Here is a 25,344-nt window from a genome sequence, read left to right as displayed (position 1 = left end):
ACTTATCCCCAGTAATCATTTTCAAAAGAAAAAGAGAATCAAAAGATTTAGTTCTTCAGATCTGAACAGTTATTAGTGATGCATTAATATGCCAGAACTGCTTCCTGAAATAGCTCTGCAACACCAGGTGTCACTTTTTTGCTCTAGGAACAGCCCTATTCTTCCGTCTTTGCCACTTATACTTCCTCTCCCCAGTCTTACTCCTTCACACCCTTCTTAACCCCTCAACACATCCATCATCATTCACACACTGCTCTCCTTTCCTGCCACCACCCCTACGTCACATCCCATCTGCTGCAGCCTGGGCACCTCCAATATACCTTACAGGAACCATGAGCTGTTCCATTCTCAATCACCCAGGATATATTCTGCCATCTCAAACCCTGGGAGCAAATTTCACCAACATTGTCCCTGTTCTCCTTTCTACCGCCCTCTCCCCCCACCCCCCACCCACCCCACTCCACCCATTGCCCTCTGCAATCACCTCAACTGGTTTTCCCAATCCACAACTTTGTCTTAGACAAGTCAGATGCCAGCAGTTGACAAGTCTGACTGAGCTCCACCTTACAAGGATTCCTTCCTCCTCCATGCCACCATATCCTTCAGATCACAACCTGTCCCCTTATTCCTCTGGGACTGAACCTTCACTCCTGCCTTTTCAAGTTCCTCACCTACTGTACTCCAAAGCCTCCCCATCCCCCAACCTCCTTGTTCCCTGCTGTTCCTACTTAGTCCCTACACAAGCCTTATCCTCGGCAACTTCAACCTGCATCTAAGCTTATGATTTTACAATACTTTAAACTAAAGATTGCTGTCAAATACTCAACTATTGCTTTTGTGCTTGGCCCAAGTGAAGTAGTTCATAGATATTCGTGCAGCTTTATATAGGAGAAATGTGTTCAAAACAAAAATAATAAAAACCACAGACTTTTATGCTGTGTCTTTTACCCAAAAGATAGTCAAGCTACTCAGCAGCAGTGTTGTAATGTAGATAAGTTGTGGCCATGTTTCTAGCAAAATGGGAACTCAAAATTCACTGCTAAGGCTCACACATGAAAAATGGCCACTTGGTCAAAGGATTGACAAATAAAGCTGCCAAGGAAAAAAGGGGGGGAAAAGCAGAAGCAGCTCTGCAATATATATTCAGTGCAAATTTCCTCAGCTACTAATCCAAGTGCAGTGTGGAAGGATGGGGGAATCAAAGAAGAAAGGAAGCAAATTAATGGTACCAATGCCTTTTTTCCCTGCCTGTGCTCAACCTTTTAACAGTCAGAATATAGTACTCACAGGTCTTTAATTTTGAGACGCTGTGGAAAGCAATTGTTTCTGACTTCAGTTATTTCATTGTAGGTTAGGTCCAGTGTTTCTAGGGATTCATAGAACTTCAAATGATTTGCCTCAATGCTGCGGATCTTGTTGTGGTGCCTGTTAAAAAAAGAAAAGTCGCATATCAAATACAACTTCAGGAAAGTGAAAGTCAGTCACTTATTTCTGCACCACAAAATGTGTGTTGAAACTTGTATTTTACAAACTAGTGCTGCAAGTCAATCAGTCTTTCTGTGCAAACATACAAGATATATCTTTAGTCAATCAATATGTTTGTTAAATGCAGATTATACCAATAGGACTTCTCATTACCAAATTGCATCTTATCAAAATAAACATTCTTTACTAAGTAAAGCTAACAACTGGATGAAGCCAATTGTCGTGTGCCATTACTATAGATACTAGCACACCACTGCAAAACCTGAAGGTTGTTGTGTGTTATTAGCAGCACATTTAAGAACAGTGTGAGCGGAGAGCCACCATTACACTACCCGCTCACACTGCTGTAGAATCCAGGAATGCAAAACGTTGCGCACCAACTCAAATAGAGGTTGCTTACTTACTCTCAAATTACCAGCAACATTTCTACATTGAGAAGAGCTAATAAGACAGTCAACTCTTATTACAAAATTAACTGCTGTATAGCAAGCTGCCAGAGTTGTTAGTTTAAAAACATAAGCTTGAAAAAGCAGGCTTCACATTTGGCTAGTTATACAAAATTATACTGATGCTTGTCTGCATCAGGATGTCACACTGTTACACAGAAGACGAATAGTACCAGTTCTTCTGGTACTGGTGAACCACTTTCTGCACAGCCAGACACAAAAATACATATTATAAATGCAGCATTATATCACATATAATTTAACTAGATTTTAAACTTGTAAAATGTACATACCATTCCAATGTCTGTGTTCCTACCAGCTTTCAAAACCAACCATTTACACAGTACCCATCAATGCCACCTTCTCATAATGGTTTATCTCTACTAAATGTAGAAATTACAGAGATGATGAAATCCACCGAAAAAAAATTGTGCATGCAAGTATTGCACATGAAAGCACTGTGGATGCTTGTGCATGTGAATTATTTTGACAAAAAATGATATACGGCATGGTTCATAGCAAGGAAACTGAAACGTGGCAGGCAAAACAGTCAAAGGCACTGGAGATTTTTCTTTATCCACAAGCTTGTTTATTAATAATGGGCCAGAAATCGCAGTCTCTACGGGCGCATACGATGTGCGCGCACACCCGTAGAGGCCCCGCAAGTTCCGGTTCCTGGCCTGTGATTTGCATGCGCCAAAATCTGGCACTTGCGAACGGTCAACATTTCTTGACAGTCCCAACACATCCCCGGAAGGGTCATCGCGGGCGGAGATTTGGGCTATTTGCCCAGCGAATGTCTTTCAAACTCTTACGCTTGGTAAAAAATGTTTGAAAAATAAAATATCAATAATTTTTATATTAAACCCAAAAAGATACATTTTTGTCTGAAACATTTAATTAAATTCAATTTCCATTAATTTTAAATATGTGAAGTGTTTTTCTTACTTCTTTAAAGTATGTGTTTTCGGGGGTATTCTCAGTCATAGAAATGGTGATCTCCATACAAACGGAATTCACCATTACTGTGAATGAGGATACGCCATTTCCATTGGTTGGCCCGCCCACATATGCTGCACATATGTTCCTAGAATACGTGGGCCCCTACGCTGGACTGCGCAGCGCAAGTCTACGTTCCTCCGGGACCACCAGGTATTTTCGTTAAAAAAAATTTGGTCAGAGGCATCCGCCCGCGGGAAGCCACCGACTGCAATTCTTGGCCCAATAACTCCATACTAGTCCTGATCATAAGATCAAGGTCTGAAGTCGGGATAGGACAATTCAAAATCCTGCTATAGTTTAGAAATTTGGAGGGCTTTCGGTTTCAAATCAAAATAATCAACCAGGTTCAGAAGAAACAGCATGGAACTCTGATTTGGACATGCTCGGAACTGTAAATAACCTATTATGATCTTGTAACTTCATTTGAAGTACATCAGCACAAACATACACACCATATTTTTGAACAATTCCATCACAAACACATCAATTTGCCATTGGTTCTGATGAAGTAGCATAGACAATGATTACAAAGAATCCCAGATCCTGGAATGCCTTGCCCAAACAGCTGAAGGTGCAAGCATGGAACTGCTACTAACACAAGAATGAAATCAAGACTCAAAACAAAATCCAAGAGATAGAAATTATGCAATATTTTTTGTAACCTATAAAAGAGAGCACATATTTTCAATTTTAACCTTCTGGGCAGCATACAAAGACTGTATTTTAGTCCACTGAAAGGTTATTTGTTTTGATCCAATCCAATCTTTTAAATTAGCTCTTTCAAACCAATTTAAACAAAATAATACATTACAGTAACTAACCATTAACATTTTTATCTGTTGCCATGATTTGTAAACTTATAGGAGCTTGCACAACAATTCATTACACTTACAAGGAGACAAGTATCATTTTAAATGCACATTACTCAAGTAAGTGAAATGGATACAATTTCTTCAAGCATGTTTTGCCAAATTTCTATGCAGATATATATCCAAGCATAATTAATTCTATTAACCTAAAGGGCTATGCTTGAAAGACAGATCTAGCTTGTTGCAAACTATGTGAAATCCCCCACTTTCACACCCAACTTATGCCATCACATGCCCAACAGAAATGTTAATGCTGAAAGAATTTGACGAACTGCAATAGTTAGGATGATGTTTTGGTGGTTTCCAGGTGGCTTGTGTCATTTCAGCTGTTAGTTTTCCACGTAGCAGATGTACTTTCAAGTCGGTGTAGTATTTTACACAGATACCAATTTCCCTCAATGGTGCCCAAGCCAGTTTTAACTGTTTTTTGTTATAAAGAAGAAAACGAATACATACAGATTCACAGTTGCCACTCGCATTTTGAGTAGTCAGCTTTTTGAACACCAATTCGCACCACCCATGCAGCTTGATTCATCTCTATTGCAGTAGAACTGAATAGTAATACATTTGAAAAAGATCTTATTGATCACTTCACTGTTGCTGTTTGCGCTTCTGGCTGGCTGCACTCCCCCCCCCCAAACGCAGCTCAGCTCCTGCATGCGAGACAGTCCGGAAGAATCATTATGCAGTTGTGGGAGAATAATTTAATTTGTGACACTGCAGTGAAAGTAGAACTGACTTAGTTAAAGTATATGTGACGAAAGACCAGCATACACATAACCCTGGAGGTCACATTTCTATCAAACTATAATGGCTTGGCCTGAATACGATCTTCCCTCCTGATTCAGACAAAACTGATGGAAAGAGATGGGAAATTTGACTTTGAAATACAGTTTGAAATAATTCCTCGCCACGACAAGGACCAGTAGTTGTGATTGTGCTGCAGGATCATAGGAAATGTGAATTTGCAGATGTATAAAAATGGCATGCAAATAGCACAATAAATTGTGAAGAATACTGCCAGGACAACTGGAGAACTCGCTACTCTTCTTTGAACAATGCCACGAGATCTTATACGCCCAACTTGAGCACAGAGCTTGGAGACAGTGCTGGGAGATTCTCAAACAGAGTGATTTGCAAGCAGAGTGAGGAATTTTGTGAGAGCAGGAACTGGTAGAGAGGGGGAAGATGGTGACTGAAAAGGACTGGAGCTACAGAACCCAAGGTCTCTAAATTAAGACACAAAAGCAGACCTGCAGGAAAGTGAGAGGAGCAGCTGCAGATATAGGTAGGCCGAAGAGCCCTGAGGGAGAAGAGTGTCAGGAAGCAAGATAAGTGATGTCATTACAAGGGAAGGGAGGGGCGGATTGGAGAGTTGTTGATAAGTTACTGAAAGAAAAGCTAGTTAATAGTCAAATAAATAAAGACATGGCAGGGCAGCTCAATCCAACGGAATGCACATCCTATGCCATGTAGGATCTCTAGGACGCTTCCTGTGTCCTGGATAACCACGCGTGCAGGAAGTGATGTCAGCTGGAGGAGTTCAAGCTCTGGGTTTCGGAGCTTGAGCAGCAGCTGGAGTCACTGCGGTGCATCCGCGATGCTGAGAGCTACGTGGATAGCACGTTTCAGTAGGTGGTCACCCCGCAGCCAAAGAGTGCGCAGGCAGAGAGGGAATGGGTGACTACCAAATAGAAGAGGAGAACCAGGCAGGTAGTGCTGAAGTCCCGAGTGCATCTCACTCTCCAACCAGTATTCTGTTCCGCGTACTGGTGAGGGCAATAGTTCCTCTGGGGAGTATAGCCAGAGCCAAGTCCACGGCACCACGCGTGGCTCAGCTGTACGGGAGGGAGGGGGAAGAATGGGTGAGCAATAGCGGTAGGGGATTCGATAGTTAGGGGAGCAGATAGGCTTTTCTGCGACCGCAGACATGACTCCAGGATGGTATGTTGCCTCCCTGGTGCCAAGGTTAAGGATGTTACTGAGCGGCTGCAGAATATTTAGTGGGAGAAGAGGGTGAACAGCCAGAGGTTGTGGTCCATATTGGTACCAATGACATAGGTAGAAAGAGGGAAGAGGTCCTGCAGGCAGATTTAGGCGAGTTAGGAAAGAGATTAAAAAGCAGGACCTCAAAAGTAGTCATCGCTGGATTACTCCCAGTGCCACGCGTGAGTAAGTATAGAAATAGGAGGATAGAGCAGATGAATGCATGGCTGGAGGGAGGGCTTCAGATTCCTGGGGCATTGGGGCCGGTTCTGGGGGAGGTGGGACCTGTACAGGCCGGACAGGTTGCACCTCAACAGAGCCGTTACCAATATTCTCGCGGGGAGGTTTGTTAGTGCTGTTGGGGAGGATTTAAACTAAGTTAGCAGCAGGATGGGCACCAGGGTGTAGTATTAGAATGGAGAAACAAAGGATTGGGAGAGATGGATAGCACTAAAGCAAGAAATAGTGAGGTAGCTATTAGACAGAGTCAGATTAAAAGAGAACACAGGATGGTCTAAGATAGGTCTACAGTGTACGTATGTGAACGCACAAAGCATAGTAGACAAGTTTGGTGAGCTGCAGGCACAAATAACCACATGGGAATATGATGCAAGGGCAGGATTATGTATTAAATATTCCTGGATATAGGGTATTCAGGAAAGATAGGAGATGGTGCGGCAGGATTGGTTTAGGAAAACGTTACAATGCTGGAAAGAGAGGATGTCCTGGAGGGGTCAAGGACAGAATCTATTAGGTTAGAAAAAAGAAATAATAGAGGTGCTATTACACTACTAGAAGTATTCTATAAGCCACCATCTAGTGGGAAAAATATGGAGGAGCAAATTTGTAGGGAAATTACAGAGAGATGCAAGAACTATAGAGTAGATATAAAGGGGGACTTCAACTAACCTAATATAGACTGGGATAATAATAGTGTAAAGGACAGAGAGGGGGAAGAATTTCTGAAGTGTGTTCAGGAGAACCTTCTTGATCAGTATGTGTCCAGCCCAACGAGGAAGGAGGCATTACTGGATCTGGTTCTGGGGAATCAGGTAGGTCAAGTGGAGCAAGTGTCAGTAGGTGAACAGTGATCATTGTATCATAAGGTTTAGATTAGCTTTGGAAAAGGACGGAGCAATCTAGAGTAAAAATACTTCATTGGAAGAATTTCAGTGGGATGAGAACAGATCTGACGCAGGTAAATTGGAATACTAAATGAGTACTTTACATCTGTCATTATCAAGGAAGGTGCTGCCATAGACTTAGTAAAGGAGGGGCTAGAGGAGATAATGGATGGGATAAGAATTGATAAAGACAAGGTACTAGAAATGCTGGCTGTACTTAAAGTAGATAAATCACCAGGGCCGAATGGGATGCATTCTAGGATGCTGAGGGAAGCGAAGGAAGGAATCGTGGAGGTACTGGCCATAATCTTCCGATCCTCCTTAGAAACGGCGGTGGTGCCAGAGGACTGGAGAGGTGCAAATGTTACACCCTTCTTCAAAAAAGGGTGTAAAGATAAACCCAGCAACTATAGGCCGGTCAGTTTAACATCGGTAGTGGGGAAGCTTTTAGAAACAATAATCAGGGACAAAATTAAAGGCTGATTTAACCAACTTTAACCAACTTGATCGAGTTTTTTTGATGAGGTAATACAGAGGGTTGATGGGGGCAATGCAACGGACGTGATGTAGATGGATTTCCAAAAGGCATTCGACAAAGTGCCACATAATGGGCTACAACTTTGCTGACAAGCCTACGGAATAAATGGGACAATGGCAGGATAAGAAATTGGCTAAGTGACAGGAAATAGAGAATTGTGGTGAACGGCTGTTTTTCAGACTGGAGGAAGGTATACAGTGGTGTTCACCAAGCGCCGGTACTTCTTCTTAGGCAGTCCCTCGGAGTCGATGATGACTTGCTTCCACACTAAAAATGAGTTCCCAGGTGACTGATGAGTCCGATGCGGAAACTACAGTCTCTGTCACAGGTTGGGCAGATGATGGTTGAAGGACCGGTTGGTTAGAGTGCGTGGGTTGTCGTGCACTCATTCTACTGTTTGCGCTTAGTCTCCGCTTGCTCCCGGCAAAGGGACTCGAGGTGTTCGCGCCCTCCCGCATTATTCTCTTCCAATTTGACCGGGCTTGGGCCAGGGATTCCCAGGTGTCGGTGGGATATTGCTCTTTTTCTAAGGAGGCCTTGAGGGTGTACTTGAAGCATTTCCTCTGCCCACCTGGGACTCGTTTGCCGTTTCGGAGCTCAGAGTACTGCGCTTGTTTTGGGAGTCTCGTATCAGGCATGCAGACGATGTAGCCCGTCCATCGGAGCTGATCGAGCGTATAAATGCTGCGATGCTGAAGATGTTGGCCTGAGCGAGAACATGGACGTTGGTGTGCCTATCCTGCCAATGGATTTGCAGGATCTTGTGGTCAGATCTCGGACCACTGCTTAAAGTGCAAAGTGATACATTTTGGTAGAATGAGGAGAGGAAAGATAAACTAAAGGGTACAATTCTAAAGGGGGTGCATGAACAGAGACCTAGGGATATATGTGCAGAAATCGTTGAAGATGGCAGGGCAGGTTGAGAATGTGGTTAAAAAAGCTTACAGGATCCTGGGCTTCATGAATAGTGGTATAGAGTACAAAAGCGTGGAAATGATTATGAACCTGTACAAAACACTGGTTCGTCCTCAACTGGAGTAGGGTGTCTAATTCTGCACACCGCACTGTAAGTATGTGAAGGTCTTAGTGAGGGTGAAGAAAAGATTTACGAGAATGATTGCAGGAATGAGGGACTTCAGTTACGTGGATAGACTGGAGAAGCTAGGGTTGTTCTCCTTAGAGCAGAGAAGATTGAGAGGAGATTTGATAGAGGTGTTCAAAATCATGAGGGGTCTGGACAGAGTCGAGAGAAACTGTAGATGGGGCGAGAACCAGGGGTCACAAATTTAAGGTGATTGGCAAAAGAACCAAAAAGACAACATAAAAGAAATTTTTTTTTTTTTAAACACCGAGTGATTTGGATCTGGAATGCGCTGCCTGAAGGGGTGGTGGAGGCAGACTCAATCACTGCTTTCAAAAGGGAGTTGGGCAAGTACCTGAAGGAGTGAAATTTGTAGGGCTACGGGGAAAGAGCGGGGTGTGGAACTACCTTAAGGGTTCTTGCAGAGAGTCAGCACGGGCTCAATGAGCCTTCTTCCATGCTGTAACGCTTTTATGATTCATTGGGCCCAAGTTTCCACAAGAAAAAAAACGGGCGCCCAAAACGGCGCCTAAAAAAATCCTCGGTATTCTCCACCTACTTACAGGTCCTGTGGCACTCGGCGCAGCCAGCACGAGCTGTGGGGGGGGGGGGGGGGGGCGGAGCCAGGTCCCGGCGCTGAAAACAGTGCCGGGACCTCTGCACATGCGCGCTACAGTCGGCACGCAAGTGCAGTAGCTCCAGGCGCCGAACTGTGTGGGAGGGGCCCGAAGCACGCAGCCCCTAGCCCTGGCTGAATGGCCTCACTGGGGCTGCGTGAATAAGGCTCCTCCCACGGCCAGCTCCAGCTCCCTCCCCCACCCCCCCCGATCAGACCTGTTTCAACAGCATCATGAAATGTGATGTAGCCAGCTCCTGCTCCCTTCCCCCCCCCGTCGACCAGACCCAAACCGACACCCGCTCTCCCCCCACCCCCCGACCCGACACCCGCTCCCCGCCCGACACCAGCTCCCCCCCGCCCCGACCCGACACCCGCTTTCCCTCCCCCCACCCCCCTCCGCCCCGAGATCAGACACCCGCTCCACCCCCCCGCCCCGAGACCCGCTCCCCCACCCCGGCCCCGACCCGAGACCTACTCCCCCCAACCCGCCCTGACCCGAGACTCGACACCCGCTTCCCCCCCCGCCCGACCCGAGACCCGCTCTCCCCCCCGCCCCGACCCGAGGCCCGCTCCCCTGCTACGACACCCGCTCCCCCGCCCCGACACCCGCTCCCCCCCGACCCGACCCAACCAGAGGCCCGTTTCCCCCCCCCAACCCGACACCCGCTCCTGTTCCCCGACCCCCCCCTCTTCCTCCCCCCCCCTCCCTCCCTCTCCCCCCTCTCTACCCCCCTCCCTCCCTCTCCTCCCCCCCCTCCTTCTCCTCCCCCCTCTCCCTCCCCCCTCTCCCTCCCCCCTCTCTCTCTCTATCCCTCCCCCCACTCTCTCTCTCTCTCTCTCTCTCTCTCTATCCCTCCCCCCACTCTCTCTCTCTCTCTCTCTCCCTCCCCCCACTCTCTCTCTCTCTCTCTCTCTCCCTCCCCCCACTCTCTCTCTCTCTCTCCCCCCACTCTCTCTCTCTCTCCCCCTCCCCCCACTCTCTCTCTCTCCCCCTCCCCCCACTCTCTCTCTCTCCCCCTCCCCCCACTCTCTCTCTCTCCCCCCACTCTCTCTCCCTCCCCCCACTCTCTCTCTCTCTCTCCCTCCCCCCACTCTCTCTCTCTCTCCCTCTCTCCCTCCCCCCACTCTCTCTCTCTCTCTCTCTCTCTCCCTCTCTCTCTCTCTCTCTCTCCCTCCCTCCCTCCCTCCCCCCACTCTCTCTCTCTCTCTCCCCCTCCCCCCACTCTCTCTCTCTCTCTCCCTCCCCCCACTCTCTCTCTCCCTCCCCCCCTCCCCCCACTCTCTCTCTCCCTCCCCCCCCTCTCTCTCCTCCCTCCCCCCCCTCCCCTCTCCTCTCTCTCTCCTCTCTTTCCCTCCCGCTCAGCGGCACGAACGGCTGCAGAATTCTCCCTGGCTGAAGCACTTTCACACAGGTAGGATGTTGGTTTATTTAATCTTTTCTTGGCTTATAAATGTTTATTCAGGTTGGATTTATTTGTATAATATTTGTAGAAGTATAAATAAGGATTTATTGTCGAATTTAATGAGTTCCCTTCCCCCCCACCTCGTTCTGCACGCCTAATTTGTAACCTGCACCTGATTTTTTAATGTGTAGAACAGGTTTTTTCAGTTCTACAAAAATCTTCAGTGGCTCCATTCTACTTTAGTTTGGAGTACATTTTCACTGTGGAAACTTTCAAATCAGGCGTCAGTGGCCGGACACGCCCCCTTTTGAAGAAAAAATTCTGTTCTAAACTAGAACTGTTCTACCTGACTAGAACTGCAGAAAAAAAAATGTGGAGAATTGCGATTTCTAAAATAGTCCGTTCTCCACCAGTTGCTCCTAAAAATCAGGCGCGAATCATGTGGAAACTTGGGCCCTATAACTGAACAGGACATCAGGGCCTTAGTTTAATCTCTATCAAAAAGACAGAAACTCCAGACAAGGCAGCATCTCTTCACTGCACTGATGAATCAGCCTAGATTATGTGCTCAAGTCTATGATATCCACAACTTTCTGATGCTGGCAAGAGTGCTCCTACCTGAGCTAAAGTGGCACTTAGCAGTGTCTGAACTACTTGAAGCTCCCAACACTGCTGTCCAGCAAAGACTATTTACTGCACCATTCAAAAAAAAAGTGTAACAGGGCTTCACCTTCTCAAAAATTATACTAATTTACTTAAATGAGTGTAACTTGCATACCGAATTTTTCAAAGCTAAAACTATAGATGATAGATAAATGATAAGATATTTAAATCATGGCAGAACCTTTAAGAGAGCTTACTTTTGCAGCTTAAGTAATGGAGAGTTCATGTCCTGCTGCACATGCCTTGCAAATGCTTTATGTCATACACGAGGCCAATGGGTTTCAGCTTCTACAGAAAACAAACTGAATTGCAGAGTGTGATCCTAAAACACCAATAAAAATCCATACATCCAATGTAATAAAAAGGAATTCAACGTATTCAGTCATCTTGAAGCAATAGTCTTGGTCGCAGGACTGTTTTTCAGTTACATGCTTTTTTTTTTGAGATGCCAGCTTTTGGGAGTTGTGACAGCTTTTCTAAAACTCAGCTTTTCCGAGTTTTGTAGGTTCACACATATAACTGGAATGGATTTTGTGCACCTTTTCTCAGGCTTAGAAACCAAGAGTCTTTGAGCTTGTTAGTTAATCAAATATAAGCCCAGGTTTTTAACCACACTGTGCCTAGCTATCAGCAAGCTTGCTAAACTTTTTCACATCGGATCAAAGAAATGGAAAAAGTTGCATCTGTAGGGCTAAATTAACTATTAGAAACCTCAGATCAAGAATAGGCCATTTTGCTCATCATTTTGTTACTTACAACAACATTATCTTTTAAAATGCCAATTACCTCCCTTTTCTCCATCCCTCCTAATACTCCTTTGGGATAAATGGGTCATTTTCCAGTTGGCAAACAGTGACTAGTGGGGTGGGGACTCAACTATTTACAATTTATATTAATGACTTGAATGAAGGGACCGAGTGTAATGTAGCCAAGTTTGCTGATGATACAAAGATGGGTGGGAAAGAAAATGGTGAGGAGGACACAAAAAATCTGCAAAGACAGGCTAAATGAGTGGGCAAAAATTTGGGAGATGGAGTATCATGTGGGAAAATGTGAGCTTATCCACTTTGGCAGAAAAAATAGAAAAGCAAATTATAATTTAAATGGAGAAAAATTGCAAAGTGCTGCAGTACAGAGGAACCTGGGGTCCTTGTGCATGAAACACAAAAAGTGATTATGCAGGTACAGCAAGTAATCAGGAAGGCAAATGGAATGTTGGCCTTTATTGCAAGGGGGATGGAGTATAAAAGCAGAGAAGTCCTGCTACAACTGTATTGGTGAGGCCACACCTGGAGTACTGCGTACAGTTTTGGTCTCCGTATTTACGGTAGGATATAATTGTATTGGAGGCTGTTCAGAGAAGATTCACTCGGTTGATTCCGGAGATGAGTGGGTTGACTTATGAAGATAGGTTGAGTAAGTTGGGCCTATACACATTGTGGAGTTCAGAAGAATGAGAGGTGATCTTATCGAAATATATAAGATAATGAGGGGGCTCAACAAGGTGGATGCAGAGAAGATATTTTCACTCATAGGGGAAACTAAAACTAGGGGACATAGTCTCAGAATAAGGGGCCGTCCATTTAAAACTGATGAGAAGGAATTTCTTCTCGGAGGGTTGTAAATCTATGGAATTCTCTGCCCCAGAGAACTGTGGAGGCTGGGTCATTGAATATATTTAAAGCGGAGATAGATAGATTTTTGAGCGATAAGGGAATAAAGGGTTATGGAGAGGAGCAGGGAAATGAAGCTGAATCCATGATCAGATCAGCCATGATATTAAATGGCAGAACAGGCTCGAGGAGCCTGATGTTCTTATGGAAGCCAACGTAGGTCAGCGAGCACAGGGGTGATGGGTGAGTGGGACTTGGTGCGAGTTAGGACCTGGGCAGCCGAGTTTTGGATCACTTGGGGTAAGACTGGAGCTCTCAAACACGTGCAAAGGAACATACTTCTTCCTAAATGGAACTTATAATGGCCCCAGTAAGTGCATGCACAAGATTCCTTCCCTATTCAACAAATTATCAACTGGGTATAAACAGTGAGAGAGAGAAAAAGAGAAAGAGAAAGAGAGAAAGAGAAAAAGAAAACACGAGAGCAAGCAAAGTGGGAAGAAAAAAAAAGACATAGGCCAGGGAGAGGAGCGAGGGGTAAAAAAAAGTCCCCGTCGAGGATTTGAAGGAAGGGACATGGAGACTAATGAGGGAGACAGCGACACTAATGAGAGAGACAGGGGCACAGACAGTTCTACGGAGGGGAGCAGAAAAAAACCTTATAGGGTTGAAGCGGGTAAATTTCCAGCTCAGTTTGGAGGGAAGGTTGCAGCTGCTAGCAGGCCCACATATTGGGCTCAAGTTTCGTGGAGCGCCTAGAACGGCGCAGCCTCGACACCCAAGCCTGTTTTCCGCACTCAAAAGCGTGTCAAAAACTTACGGAGCAATTCTTGGCCTCGCAGCAGCTTCTTTCCAGCTTGGCGTGGCGTGCAGAGATCAGCGGGGGGGGGGGGGGGGGGGCCAAAGCGTTGTGTCGATTTTGAGACTGCAGGGGGGCGGGGCTAGGTCAGAGAAGATGTTGTGCCGGCAGCCCTGCGCATGCGCGCTGGAGTGTGTGTGCATGCGCAGTGTGATACAAACATTGGCACTCGGCCATTTTTAAAAGGTACATGAGGGAAAGTGCTGATTTGTTTTGTGGAGCTGTGGAAAGGCTTGAGTGAATTTTGGTGATTTTTTTGTGCCTGAAGGAGTGCTTTTAGCAGCACTGGTGAAGAAATCACCTGCTGAAATCAGTGAGTGCTGCTTTTTGCTGCTAAACTTCCAGAACAAGTGCTGCATAGGTGCATGCAAAATAAGGACTGTGTGTTTTGAAAAATCAGAGTGTCAATTCAATACAGCAATGGAACAACGTCCACCAAGAATTTCTTGCATGAGGAAGTGGAGATACTAGTTAACATTATTGAGCAGAGATAGAAGGAGCTGGAGACCAGCAACAGAGGTCACATAAAAGGGCTACCCAAAGAAATGAAGAAACGCTGGAACCAAGTTGCAGAAGATTACTATGCAGTGGTGCATACCATGAGATCTGGAAGCCAGTATAAAAAAGAAATGGCACGACTTTGGTCAAGTAGTTAATGTAAGTAATATTTTCATTTTTTAATGTAATCGTAATGGTAAATGTGACTATCTGTATGTCCCACCCTGCAGAAAGACGCACTCTGTAAAAAGTTATATTTTAATCTTTGCAGAAGAAATTGGCCCACAACAAAAGGGAAAGAACTCGAACAGGAGGAGGCCCACCAAATCTGCATCCACTGACACCCTTGGAACAGAGGGTAACTGCTATGATGAGTCGTACATGGAGAAAAGCAATCAGTACAGCACAAGCTGGTCCCGCACATGAGGAAGAGGGCAAGTCCTGAAAATGCATTGTGGCCCTTCAAATCAACCTGCTGCCTGGCCTTGTATGTGTGAGAGTACTCATGCCACCCATCCTGCCCCCTCCTCTGCTGCTAAACATTTGACTGTTCTGATATATTTTGCAGATGATGATGATGATGCCGATCCTGAAGATCCAGAACAAGAACCAGATGCGGATGATCCAGACTGGCTGCAGGCAGCGATGACTGAAATGTCTTCAAAGGAGACCTTCCAAATAAATATTTATGAGCCCACATTAGCGGGAATCAGAGTTTCAACCCCTTGCATAGGTGCTGATTCCACCTTCCATGGTTTTGATTCCGATGTTGCGGGTCCCAGTGGTGCCGCTGATATAATGGAGCAGTTTACACCCACTGACCCACCATCCCAGCAGTTTACAGCCAGTGCCCCACCGTCCCAGTCTGCGCCTCCCACTTGCATAGGTTCTGGTTCCACCTTCAATGGCTCGCACTCGAGTGGTGCCGGATACAAGATCCAGGGCCGCACCATCCCAGCCCGCGCCTCCCACTCTAGTGCTGCCGTTTGGAATACCGAGCGTCCCACCGTCCCAGCCCGCGACTCCCAGTGTACTGGTGCTGCGAGGCAGACCCAGGCAGAGGAGGAGATTGGAGACACGCTCTCCTGAGATGCAGCGTTCAACAGATGCGGCTCAGGTTGTGGCATTGGGTATGGAGACCAATGAGCTTACTCGATCACTCGTGGGCAGCGTCAGTGCAGTGGGTGAAGAGGTGACAGTACTGACGGGAGAAATAGCAGTAATGACACGGGAAATGAGGGAGGGAATGTCCGAGGGAGTGCAATTGACGGCACAGGCCATCAGAGAGGGCATGCAAATGACGGCACAGGCCATCAGGGAGGGCATGCAAGTGACAGCACAGGCCCTCATGGAGATAGCTGCTGCAATAAAGGCACACAGCCCGGCCAATCAAATTACACCCCCATGAAGAAATGAACATTCACCGAGATATGGATGAGAGATAGTTGCAGCCTTTCTTTGCTGCTTTTGTTCTTGTTCTTGATGTAACTGTAGTAACGTTTTTCAAATTGAAATTGTTTTGTAACTTTAGAACTTATAAGTGATCTTAGGGTGTTTAAGTGATCTTTTAGTGTAAATGCTCTCACGTAACTTATTTAATTTTGCACCTAAAAAGTGATCTTGAAGTTTAAGTGATCTTAAGAGTGTAAGATTTTTCACATTGAAATTGTTTTGTAACTTTTGTAACTTTATAAGTTTTTAAGTGAGTCATATTAAAAAGTAAAGTTTGATGCAACAAATATTTTATTACACCGTTAACTTTTCAATAAAATATTTTTTCATTAAAACTGAATCATGTTCCATTAATACAACAGAACATAGGAATAACTCCAAAAAACAAACATGTTCATGCTCAAAAGTTGTCGCAGGGCCTTCAGGCATCAGTAATTGAAGCATTCACGGATGAGCTGCTGGCGCAGGGCTCGAGCAATCATTAAAGGAGCACGATGGACCGCCCTCCTCCGACCTCGTGCTCCGGCATCAGGCACTTGCATGCTTTCCTGATTGTCGTCATCATCCTCATCCTGCTCTTCCAAATTACTATCATCAGGTACTGGCCCCTCATGTGGGTCTTCTGGTTGCACTACCAGCTCCTGCTGCCTCATGATGGCTAAATTATGCAACATGCAGCACACAACAGTGAACTGACCGACAATCTGAGGAGAGTATTGCAAGTGGCCTCCGGAATGGTCCAGACATCGGACACGCTGTTTCAAGATGCCAATGATCCTCTCTATGATGCTGCGCGTCGCAATGTGCGCCATGTTGTATTGGTGGTCAGCTTCCATCAGTGTTACACGTAGGGGCATCATGGGCCAGACCGTACCCTTTGTCTCCCAGTAGCCAGCTCTGCCCTTCTGGCTGCTGCTCAAACATGTCAGATGTAACGCTGTTGCGTTGGATGAACGCATCATGGATGCTGCCAAGGTATCTCACATCGACTGACATGATGCGCTGCTTGTCGTCACACACTAACTGCACATTAATGGAGTGGAAACTTTTTCTATTCCTACTCAGAATCCTCCACAGGTGCTCGCAAGGCGATGTGGGTACAATCAATGCAACCCTGTACCTTTGGGAAGCCAGCAATCCTGGAGAAGTCCACAGCCCTGTCATGCATTGCTTATGCGGTCATTGGGAACTTGATGAAGTAATTCTTCCGCGCATACAGTGCAGCCATGACCTGGTAAATGCAGGCATGTATTGCACGTTGAGAGATGGCGCACACATCTCCAGTTGTAGCTTGAAACGATCCCGAGGCATAGAAGGCAAGTGCAGCAGTTACCTTCACTTCAACAGACAAGGCAGTCGGCATTCTGCTTCTGGGCTGCAAATTTGTTCTCAGCAAGATCACAGATCTCAACGACAACTTCTCTGCGGAAACGCAACCTTTTGACACAATCAGCCTTGCTCATGTCCAGGTACGAGCACCTGGCTCGATATTGCCGACGTGGGTAAGGTCTCCTGCCCATCAGCCTACAGGCTATTACGTTCCTGGTGCGGTGAGCTCTAATCAATTCTCTCCTATGCAGTGAATTGATGGCGAACCATTGCATAATTCGTGGTGTTAATAATGCAGCACCCATAATGAATTACAAATTTAACTTTTAAACTTGCTGGCTGGCTCTCCCTCCCGGTGCTTTGTACGCCTCCCCTGTCTCCTGGCCGAACGGCCTGCAGCCTATAAAAATAACTTCACAGCTCTGGAGGCTGCTGCGTTGCCTGTGTGTGTGGCCCCAACCATGTCCCGCCCCTGTCTCCTGACCAAACGGCCGAAGTCACAGCGCAGCTTGGGAGGCTGCTGTGCTGCTGCTGCTTCAGACAGGTAGGAAAATTCAATTTTTTTATTATTTGCTTTATCATTTATTATTCAGGATTACTCTTTATTTGTATAAGTGAGACTGCTGAATGCTTATGAAATTTCATTACTTCCCTCCCCCCTACCTCTCGTTCCCTATGCCTGATTTGTAAGTGTAAGCAAGGTTTTTCTGAGCGTACAAAAATCTACACTTACTTCATTCTAAGTTAGTTTGGAATAAGTTTTTACTGCCCAAACTTGCAAAACAGGCGCAATTGGCTGGACACACCCCCTTTTGGAAAAAAAATCTGTTCTAAAATGAAACGGTTCTAACTCATTGGGGCCAAGTTTCGGCCTGAGTTGCTCCTGTTTTTTTTGGAGCAATTGGTTTAGAATGGAGTATCTTAGAAATTGCAATTCTCGGCATTTAGTTTGCTCCAGTTCTAGTCAGTTAGAACAGTTTCAGTTTGGAACAGATTTTTTTTTTCAAAAGGGGGCTCGTCCGGCCCTTTGAAAGTTTTGAAAGTTTAGGCAGTGGAAACTTACTCCAAACTAACTTAGAATGAAGTGTAGATTTTTGTACGCTCAGAAAAACCTTGCCTACACTTAGAAAATCAGGCGTAGGGAATGAAGGGGGGGGGGGTTTAAAGAGAAGTTTACAAACATTAAACACTTCAGTTTTACAAATAAAGAGCCATCAATAATAAATGATAAATACATCAATAAATCAACCAATAAAAATCAATAAAAATTCATTAAAAAAAATTAAAATTAATAAATAAAAAAAATTCTACTCACTGACTGCTGTATCGGGAGCCCTCCAACAGCATGCTGGGACGGGGGGCCCCCCAGTGTGTCTCTCCCTCTCTCTGTCCGTCAGTGTCTATCTGTTTCTGACAGCGAGGGGTGGGGAAAGAGGAGAGAGGAGAGGAGGGAGTGAGGAGGCTGAATGGGCCCGGCTGACATAAAGAAGCTGCGCCCAAGACTTCGGGCGGGGCCTGCCCCCAGCAAGATGCCGGGTGGGCAGGCCCCACCGAAGGAGTTAAAGGTAGGTGGCCGGGGGGGGGGGGGGGAAGAGCTGGGGGGTGGGGAGGGGTTGAGAGAGCCAGCTGGAGCCAGAGCAGGAGCTGGGTGTGGGAGATGCAGCCTGATCCTCGCAGCCCCAGTGAGGCCATTCGGCCAGGGCTAGGGCTGCGTGCTTCGGGCCCCTCCCACACAGTTTTGGGCGCCTGGAGCTACTGCACATGCGCGCCCACTGTAGCGCCTGTGCAGAGGTCCTGGCACTGATTTCAGCGCAGGGACTTGGCTCCGCCCCCCACAGCTCGTGCTGTGCTGCGCCAAGCTGCAAAGGACCTGCAGGGAGCCGGAGAATCTGCAGGTATTTTTTAGGCGCATTTTTGGGCACGAAAAACGTGCGTCCAGGTCGGGGCTGCGCCGTTCTGGGCGCGGCCCGAAACTTGGGCCCATTAGAACTGGAGCAAACTAAATGCCGAGAATTGCAATTTCTAAGATGCTCCATTCTAAACTAGTTGCTCCAAAAAAAATAGGAGCAACTCAGGCCAAAACTTAACCCCATTAGACCCAAATTTCCCCAGGAGATGCTCCGGTGTTTTTGGAGCAACTAAATTTTTTGGAGTATCTTAAAAATCGCAATTCTCCCCATTTAATTTGCTCCAGTGTAAGTGAGTTAGGTTTTGTTTTTAAGTTTAATTTTTATTTCAAGAGGAGGCGTCACCAGCCACTTACGCCTGTTTTGGCAAGTTTAGCAAGCTAAAAGTTACTCCAAACTAACTTAGGTCAGCATATGTGGCCACTTTTGTACGCTCAGAAAAACCTTGCGGTGCATTAAGAAATCAGCACAGGTAGCCAGAGATGTGAGTGTGTGGGAGGGGGGGAGTGAGAGGATTTTGCAAAGCACTAAATACCTTCACAACAACATTAACGAAGCTGAAGTACATTTAAAGCCAAGCACTAAACAAAGCACAAAAATAAGCATTCAATAACAAATAAAAAATACAAGGAAGCAGAGAGGACCTGCACCTAGCACCAAGACTTACATAGCGCTAAACAATGCACAAAAAGTAACAAGCAATTAATTAATAAAAAAAAATAGAAGGAACCCTGCACCTAAAGCACCAAGACCAAAGTAATAAGCAATCAATCAATAACAAATAAAAAAAATAGAAGTCCTACCTTTATGTGAAGGAAAGGCAGCGGGCCGCCAATGAGGGAGCCCATTCGGCCAGGGCTAGGGACGGTAGACGCACACCGGGAGACTAGGCTCAACGTGGCATCGGTGATGGGGCGAGAGGGTGGGGGGGAGCATTTTTTTAAATCCAATAAACCAATGAAGTGCTGAAGCTGTGGAGGATTCATACTTCCAGTTAGGTGGAAGTACCCTCTTGGACTTGTAATAACGAGCCAGTCTGTGGATTCTGCTCTCAATAAAAATCAAATGGAACTTGGCATCTTTATCCTTCCTGTTCCTCTCCAAATGCTTGCGGACAGCCACAGCAGTCTTGATCAAATGGCGGGGAGCCCGTTCAGCCAGGGCTGGGGGCAGCGTGCTTCGGGCCCCTCCCACGCAGCCTACAGAGATTCGGGGGCGAGGAGCCACTGCACATGCGCACACACTCTAGCACGCATGTTGTTTTCAGTGCCGGGATCTGGCTCCGCCCCCCATTCCTTCTGCTGCGCCACGCCAAGGATCTGCAATGTTCCAGCAGCAGGGAGAATACCACGGTAAGTTTTAGGCGCGGTTTTTCTTCTACAAAATCGGCGCAAACTTGGGCCCTATAAAACAGCATGTTCTCTGAAATCAGCATGAGCAATGCCACAGGTGATTCACTAGCATATTCGAAAATTAAACGATTAAAACAACCAGTCATAACAAACAAAATAAAACTGTTTATAATCAAAAGTTTAATTTTCTCCCAGGAAATGTGGGGACATTTACTGAAAAGTAAATGCGAGACCTCCTTCCTTTCCAATACAAACATTAATTCCTTGTAGAAACAAAGTTGTTCGGTGAGAGGCATTTAGGTGCTTGGATTCCAGTCACTATCTCAGTTAGATCTAGGCTGACTAGATGGTTTTGTAGTACATACCTACTCCCAATTCGAGCATATTTTTTGTTACTAAAATCTACAGGGGCAGATCCAACACGCTGATCAAACCAACACCACAATTATGCAGCTTCCAAAAGCCGGTAATTGCTTCTGACTTCATCACAATTATGCTGCCTGTGAACTTCTTTTAATAATTGGGTTTTTAAAGATACAACACACATAGGTCACTACAAAGAACATCAACTAAAAACAGAATATGTACACATACTTAAAACTGTAGGACAGCTAGCAATTTATTTTTCCTCGATCTAGTCCCTTCACCTGGTCATGAATTTAAATAGTGTTTATTAAAACAAACTTCAATCAGGCCCATAATTCATTGAGTGAAAGAAAACAAAACAGAATTTTCCAGGAGTTTTACTGCAGCCAAGCTTCCCACAAACTGGCAGCAGATTACAAAGGAAGGGAAGTCTGCAGATTGGACAACATTGAAACAGGAAGCTTTCCAGTACAAGATAAGAACATAAGAATTAGGAGCAGGCATAGGCCATTCAGCTCCTCGAGCCTGCTCTGCCATTCAAAAAGATTATGGTTGATCTTCTACCGAACTTTACTTTCCTGCACTAACCCCATATCCCTTGATTCTCTTAGTGGCCAACAATCTATCAATCTCGGTCTTTAATATACTCAAAGGGCTAGAATTTCGCCACCTTTGCGACTGGGTTTTCACAACGACGTGCAATACCCGAAATAACGTTTGCGATCGATTTATGGCTCTCTCGGGATCCGTATTCTGCGCCCAGAATACCAACAGGGTAAAACCTGTGGTGCAGCCCTGCCAACAGCAGTAAAAATGAAGACCTGCAAAAAAAGGTAAGTTAAAGTTTTTATTTTTCAATTCGTTTTCAGCGATTTAGTAGGTAAGGGTTTTGTGAATTTTTTTCTGTTTTTTGCAATTTTTTTGTTGTTTTTTTCCCCCCCCTCCCAAGGCCTCTCTCGCAACGCTATTGGCCCTGGACTAAAGTTGCTGAAATTCGCGGCCTGCGTCGCAAATCCTCGTGCAATGTCGATTTTTACCACTGCGCAAATTGATGGCCGAAAAGTGGGCTTAAAAACGGTAGTGAAGCGAAAACGGTAATTTTGGCATAAAACTACCGTTTTCCTTGAAAACCAAAATTCTAGCCCAAAGCCTGAGCATCCATAGCCCTCTGGGGTAGAGAATGGCAAAGATTCACCACCCTCCGAGTGAAGAAGTTTCTCCTCATCTCAGTCCTAAATGGCCGACCCCTTATTCTGAGACCGTGACCCCTGGTTCCAGACTCCCCAGCCAGAGGAAACATTCTCCCTGCATCTACCCTGTCAAGCCCTGTAAGAGTTTTGTATGTTTCAATGAGATCACCTCTAATTCTTCTAAACTCTGGAGAATATAGGCCTCATCTACTCAATCTCTCCTTATGGGACGATCCCCCCCATCCCAAGAATCAGTCTGGTGAACCTTCTCTGCACTCCCTCTATGGCAAGTATATCCTTCCTTGGGTAAGGAGACCAAAACTACACAATACTCCAGGTGCGGACACACCAGGACCCTATATAATTGCAGTAAGACGCCTTCACTCTTATACTCAAATTCTCTTGTAATTAAGGTCAACATACCATTTGCTTTCTTAATTGCTTGCTGTACCTGCATGTTAATTTTCAGTGATTCATGTACAAGGACACCAACATTTCCCAATTTTTCATCATTTAAAAAAATACTCTGCTTTTCTATTTTTCCTACCAAAGTGGATAACTTCACATTATATTCCATTTGCCATGTTCTTGCCCACTCACTTAGCTGGTCTATATCCCATTGAAGCCTCTTTGCATCCTCTTCACAACTTACATTCCCACCTAGCTTTGTATCATCAGCAAACTTGGATGTATAAGTTGAGCGGCCGAAATCCAGAATGTTCCAGAATCCGGGCCGAGCTGTGGAGGTGTTGTCCGGAATCCGGTAAATGTTCCGAAATCTGGACATTTTTTGTGTTTGTTTTAAACTGATTACTGCTGCGAGGGGGAAAAATACCCCCCAAAATCAAATAAAAATTCATAAAACATTCACAAAACTCTTACCTACTAAATCGCTGAAAAAGAATTAAAAAATAAATAAAAACTTTAACGTACCTTTTTTTGCAGGTATTCAACGTAGGTTTTTTCCGGCCACCGACCTCCCGATGCCAACCGCTGCGCCCCCCCACCACGGCCCAGGCTTTTCCAGATTCGGGAGGGAGACACATTCCGAAATCCGGAAATACTCGAAATCAGAATCCAAATCATTGATGTAGATTGTGAAAAGCTGGGGCCCAAGCACCGATCCTTATGGCACCCCACTAGTTACAACCTCCCAACCTGAAAATGACCCGTTTATTCCTACTCTCTGTTTTCTTTCCGTGAATCAATCCATGCTAGTATATTACCACCAGTCCCATTAGCCCTAATTTTGTTTAATAACGTATTGACACCTTATCGAATGTCTTCTGAAAATCCAAATACACCACATTCACTGGTTCCCCCTTATCTATTCTGCTAATTACCACCTCAAAAAACTCAAACAGATTTGTCAAACATGATTTCCCTTTCATAAATCAATATTGACTCTGCCCAATCCTATTATTATTTTCTAAGTGCCCGATTACCACAACCGCAACAACTTGTATTTACATAGTGCCTTTAACGTAGTGAAACGTCCCAAGGCGCTTCACAGTAGTATGAGATAAAAAATTTGACACTGAGCCGCACGAGTGGAAATTAGCGCAGGTGACCAAAAGCTTAGTCAAAGAGGTATGTTTAAGGAGCGTCTTAAAGGAAGAGAGAGAGGTAGAGAGGCGGAGAGGTTTAGGCAGGGAGTTCCAGAGCTTGGGGCCTAGACAACAAAAGGCACGGCCACCAATGGTTGAGCGATTATAATCAGGGATGTTCAAGAAGGTAGAAATAGAGGCACGCAGACACTTTGGGGGGGCGGGCGGAGGTTTGTGGGGCAGGAGATTTTAGATAGAGAGGGGCAAGACCAGGAAGGGATTTGAAAATAAGGGTGAGAATTTTGAAATCATGGCATTTCTTAACTGAAAGCCAATGTAGGTGAGCAAGTACAGGGGTGATGGGTGAGCAGGACATGGTGTGAGTTAGGACACGGCATGAGTTAGGACACGGCAGCCGAGTTTTGGATCACCTCTAGTTTGCGTAGGGTAGATTGTGGGAGGCCTGCTAGGAGTGTGTTGGAATAGTCAAGTCCAGAGGTAACAAAGTATGGATGAAGCAGTCAGCAGTGGATAAGCTGAGACAAAGGCAGAGACGGGCGATGTTACGGAGGTGGAAATAGGCGGTCTTAGTTATGCTGTGGATATGATAAACTTTGATACCGCTTCCTTAATAATAGATTCCAGCATTTTCCCTACTACTGGTGTCAGGCTAACTGGTCTGTAGTTCCCCATTTTCTCTTTCCCTCCTTTCTTAAATAGCGGGGTTACATTAGCTACCTTCCAATCTGAGGGAACCATTCTAGAATCCATGGAAAGTTAGAAGGTGACAACCAATGCATCCACTATCTCTAAAGCCACCTCCTTCAAAACCCTAGGATGTAGGCCTTCAGATCAGGGGATTTATTGGCTTTCAGTCCCATTAATTTCTCCAGTACAATAGTTAAGAAATGGTGCAAAAAGGTTTATTCCACATTATCTGTACCTAAAATTTTGCCTTTGAAGTTCAAAATGTGACGTGCTTCACACAGGATTTCAGACCAGCACTCCCTTTCATTTTGATTTTTGTCAGGCAAACCTTAGTTATCCTTAGCAACTGACCTTTCAAACCTTTAAGTCCCAAATTCATTATAGTGCTAACTATTAATTACCAAAGTGGCTTCATTTTATGCGCAAACTACTTTATCAAGAGAAAGATAAGTTCTTTATACAAACTACACTTCTAGTTCTCTCTAACCTGTTAATTCATTATGCCCATTTTTAACTTTCTTCATCCAGGAGAAAAATCTTCCTCACTCCATAGAAACAAATAAATAATCAAAGCAAGAGGAAACAACACTTAATAGTACACTATCCGGCTACTAAATTACTGAGATGTTTACTGCTAATATTTCCTTCTCCTCAGCAAAGTTTCTCACCTCCAATGGATACATCCTAAAAAGCCTCAGTTTAGATCTCAGTCCAACAACCTACTGGTTATCATTTTTAAGTACTGCAGAGATGAAATTTATAACCACATTAAAACAATTGAAACAGACTTACCTGTATATATTTACAATGTAATCTAATTGAAAAAACATGAAGGCAAAACACTGTACATGCTTCTAGATTTTTTTCCTCCCTGCTGCCAAAATCAAAACAGGCAGTACAGTGAACTACTTGAATTGCCATTCTGAATTGATTAGCAGTATGGCATCCTTTAGTGTCATATTCGTTAACGGCTTGCAAGATATCTTCATATGAAGAGAAATACTAAGTTTACCGCATGACTCACCTTTACAAGTTAAACTATTAATGACTGTTCAATCTAAAGGTTTACACTTCTTAGTAAGGTAAGACTGCAATAACTGAAAGACTGCAATAGTTAGAATACAAGTGTGTACACTGCTTTATGCTCATGAAAGTACTTGCCCTTTTAAAAACAATTGCAGTCATCCCAGAAACATAGCGTTTGGCATAAGCAGTAAAAATATAACTCTCTTGACTTAACATTAGCAGAGTGCTTGCAGAAACTTTTGCGTAACTTATGTTGAGATCTTTAGACAATACCTGCCTGC

General features: G+C 45.1%; 1 protein-coding gene across 4 annotated transcripts in view; it reads right to left on the bottom strand.

The window, feature by feature from the left end:
- lrig1 (leucine-rich repeats and immunoglobulin-like domains 1) overlaps positions 1-25,344 on the bottom strand; it is a 179,854-nt gene that overhangs the window by 69,899 nt on the left and 84,611 nt on the right. For all 4 annotated transcript variants that reach the window (XM_070895202.1, XM_070895204.1, XM_070895206.1 and 1 more), the window contains one exon: positions 1,288-1,425. In XM_070895202.1, coding sequence (XP_070751303.1) covers positions 1,288-1,425 — 138 coding nt within the window. The remainder of the gene's footprint in view (positions 1-1,287; positions 1,426-25,344) is intronic.

This window comes from Pristiophorus japonicus, chromosome 12, assembly GCF_044704955.1.
Source record: "Pristiophorus japonicus isolate sPriJap1 chromosome 12, sPriJap1.hap1, whole genome shotgun sequence".
In the NCBI taxonomy this organism is placed as follows: Eukaryota; Metazoa; Chordata; class Chondrichthyes; family Pristiophoridae; genus Pristiophorus; species Pristiophorus japonicus.
This window is presented reverse-complemented; position numbering and strand designations above follow the sequence as displayed.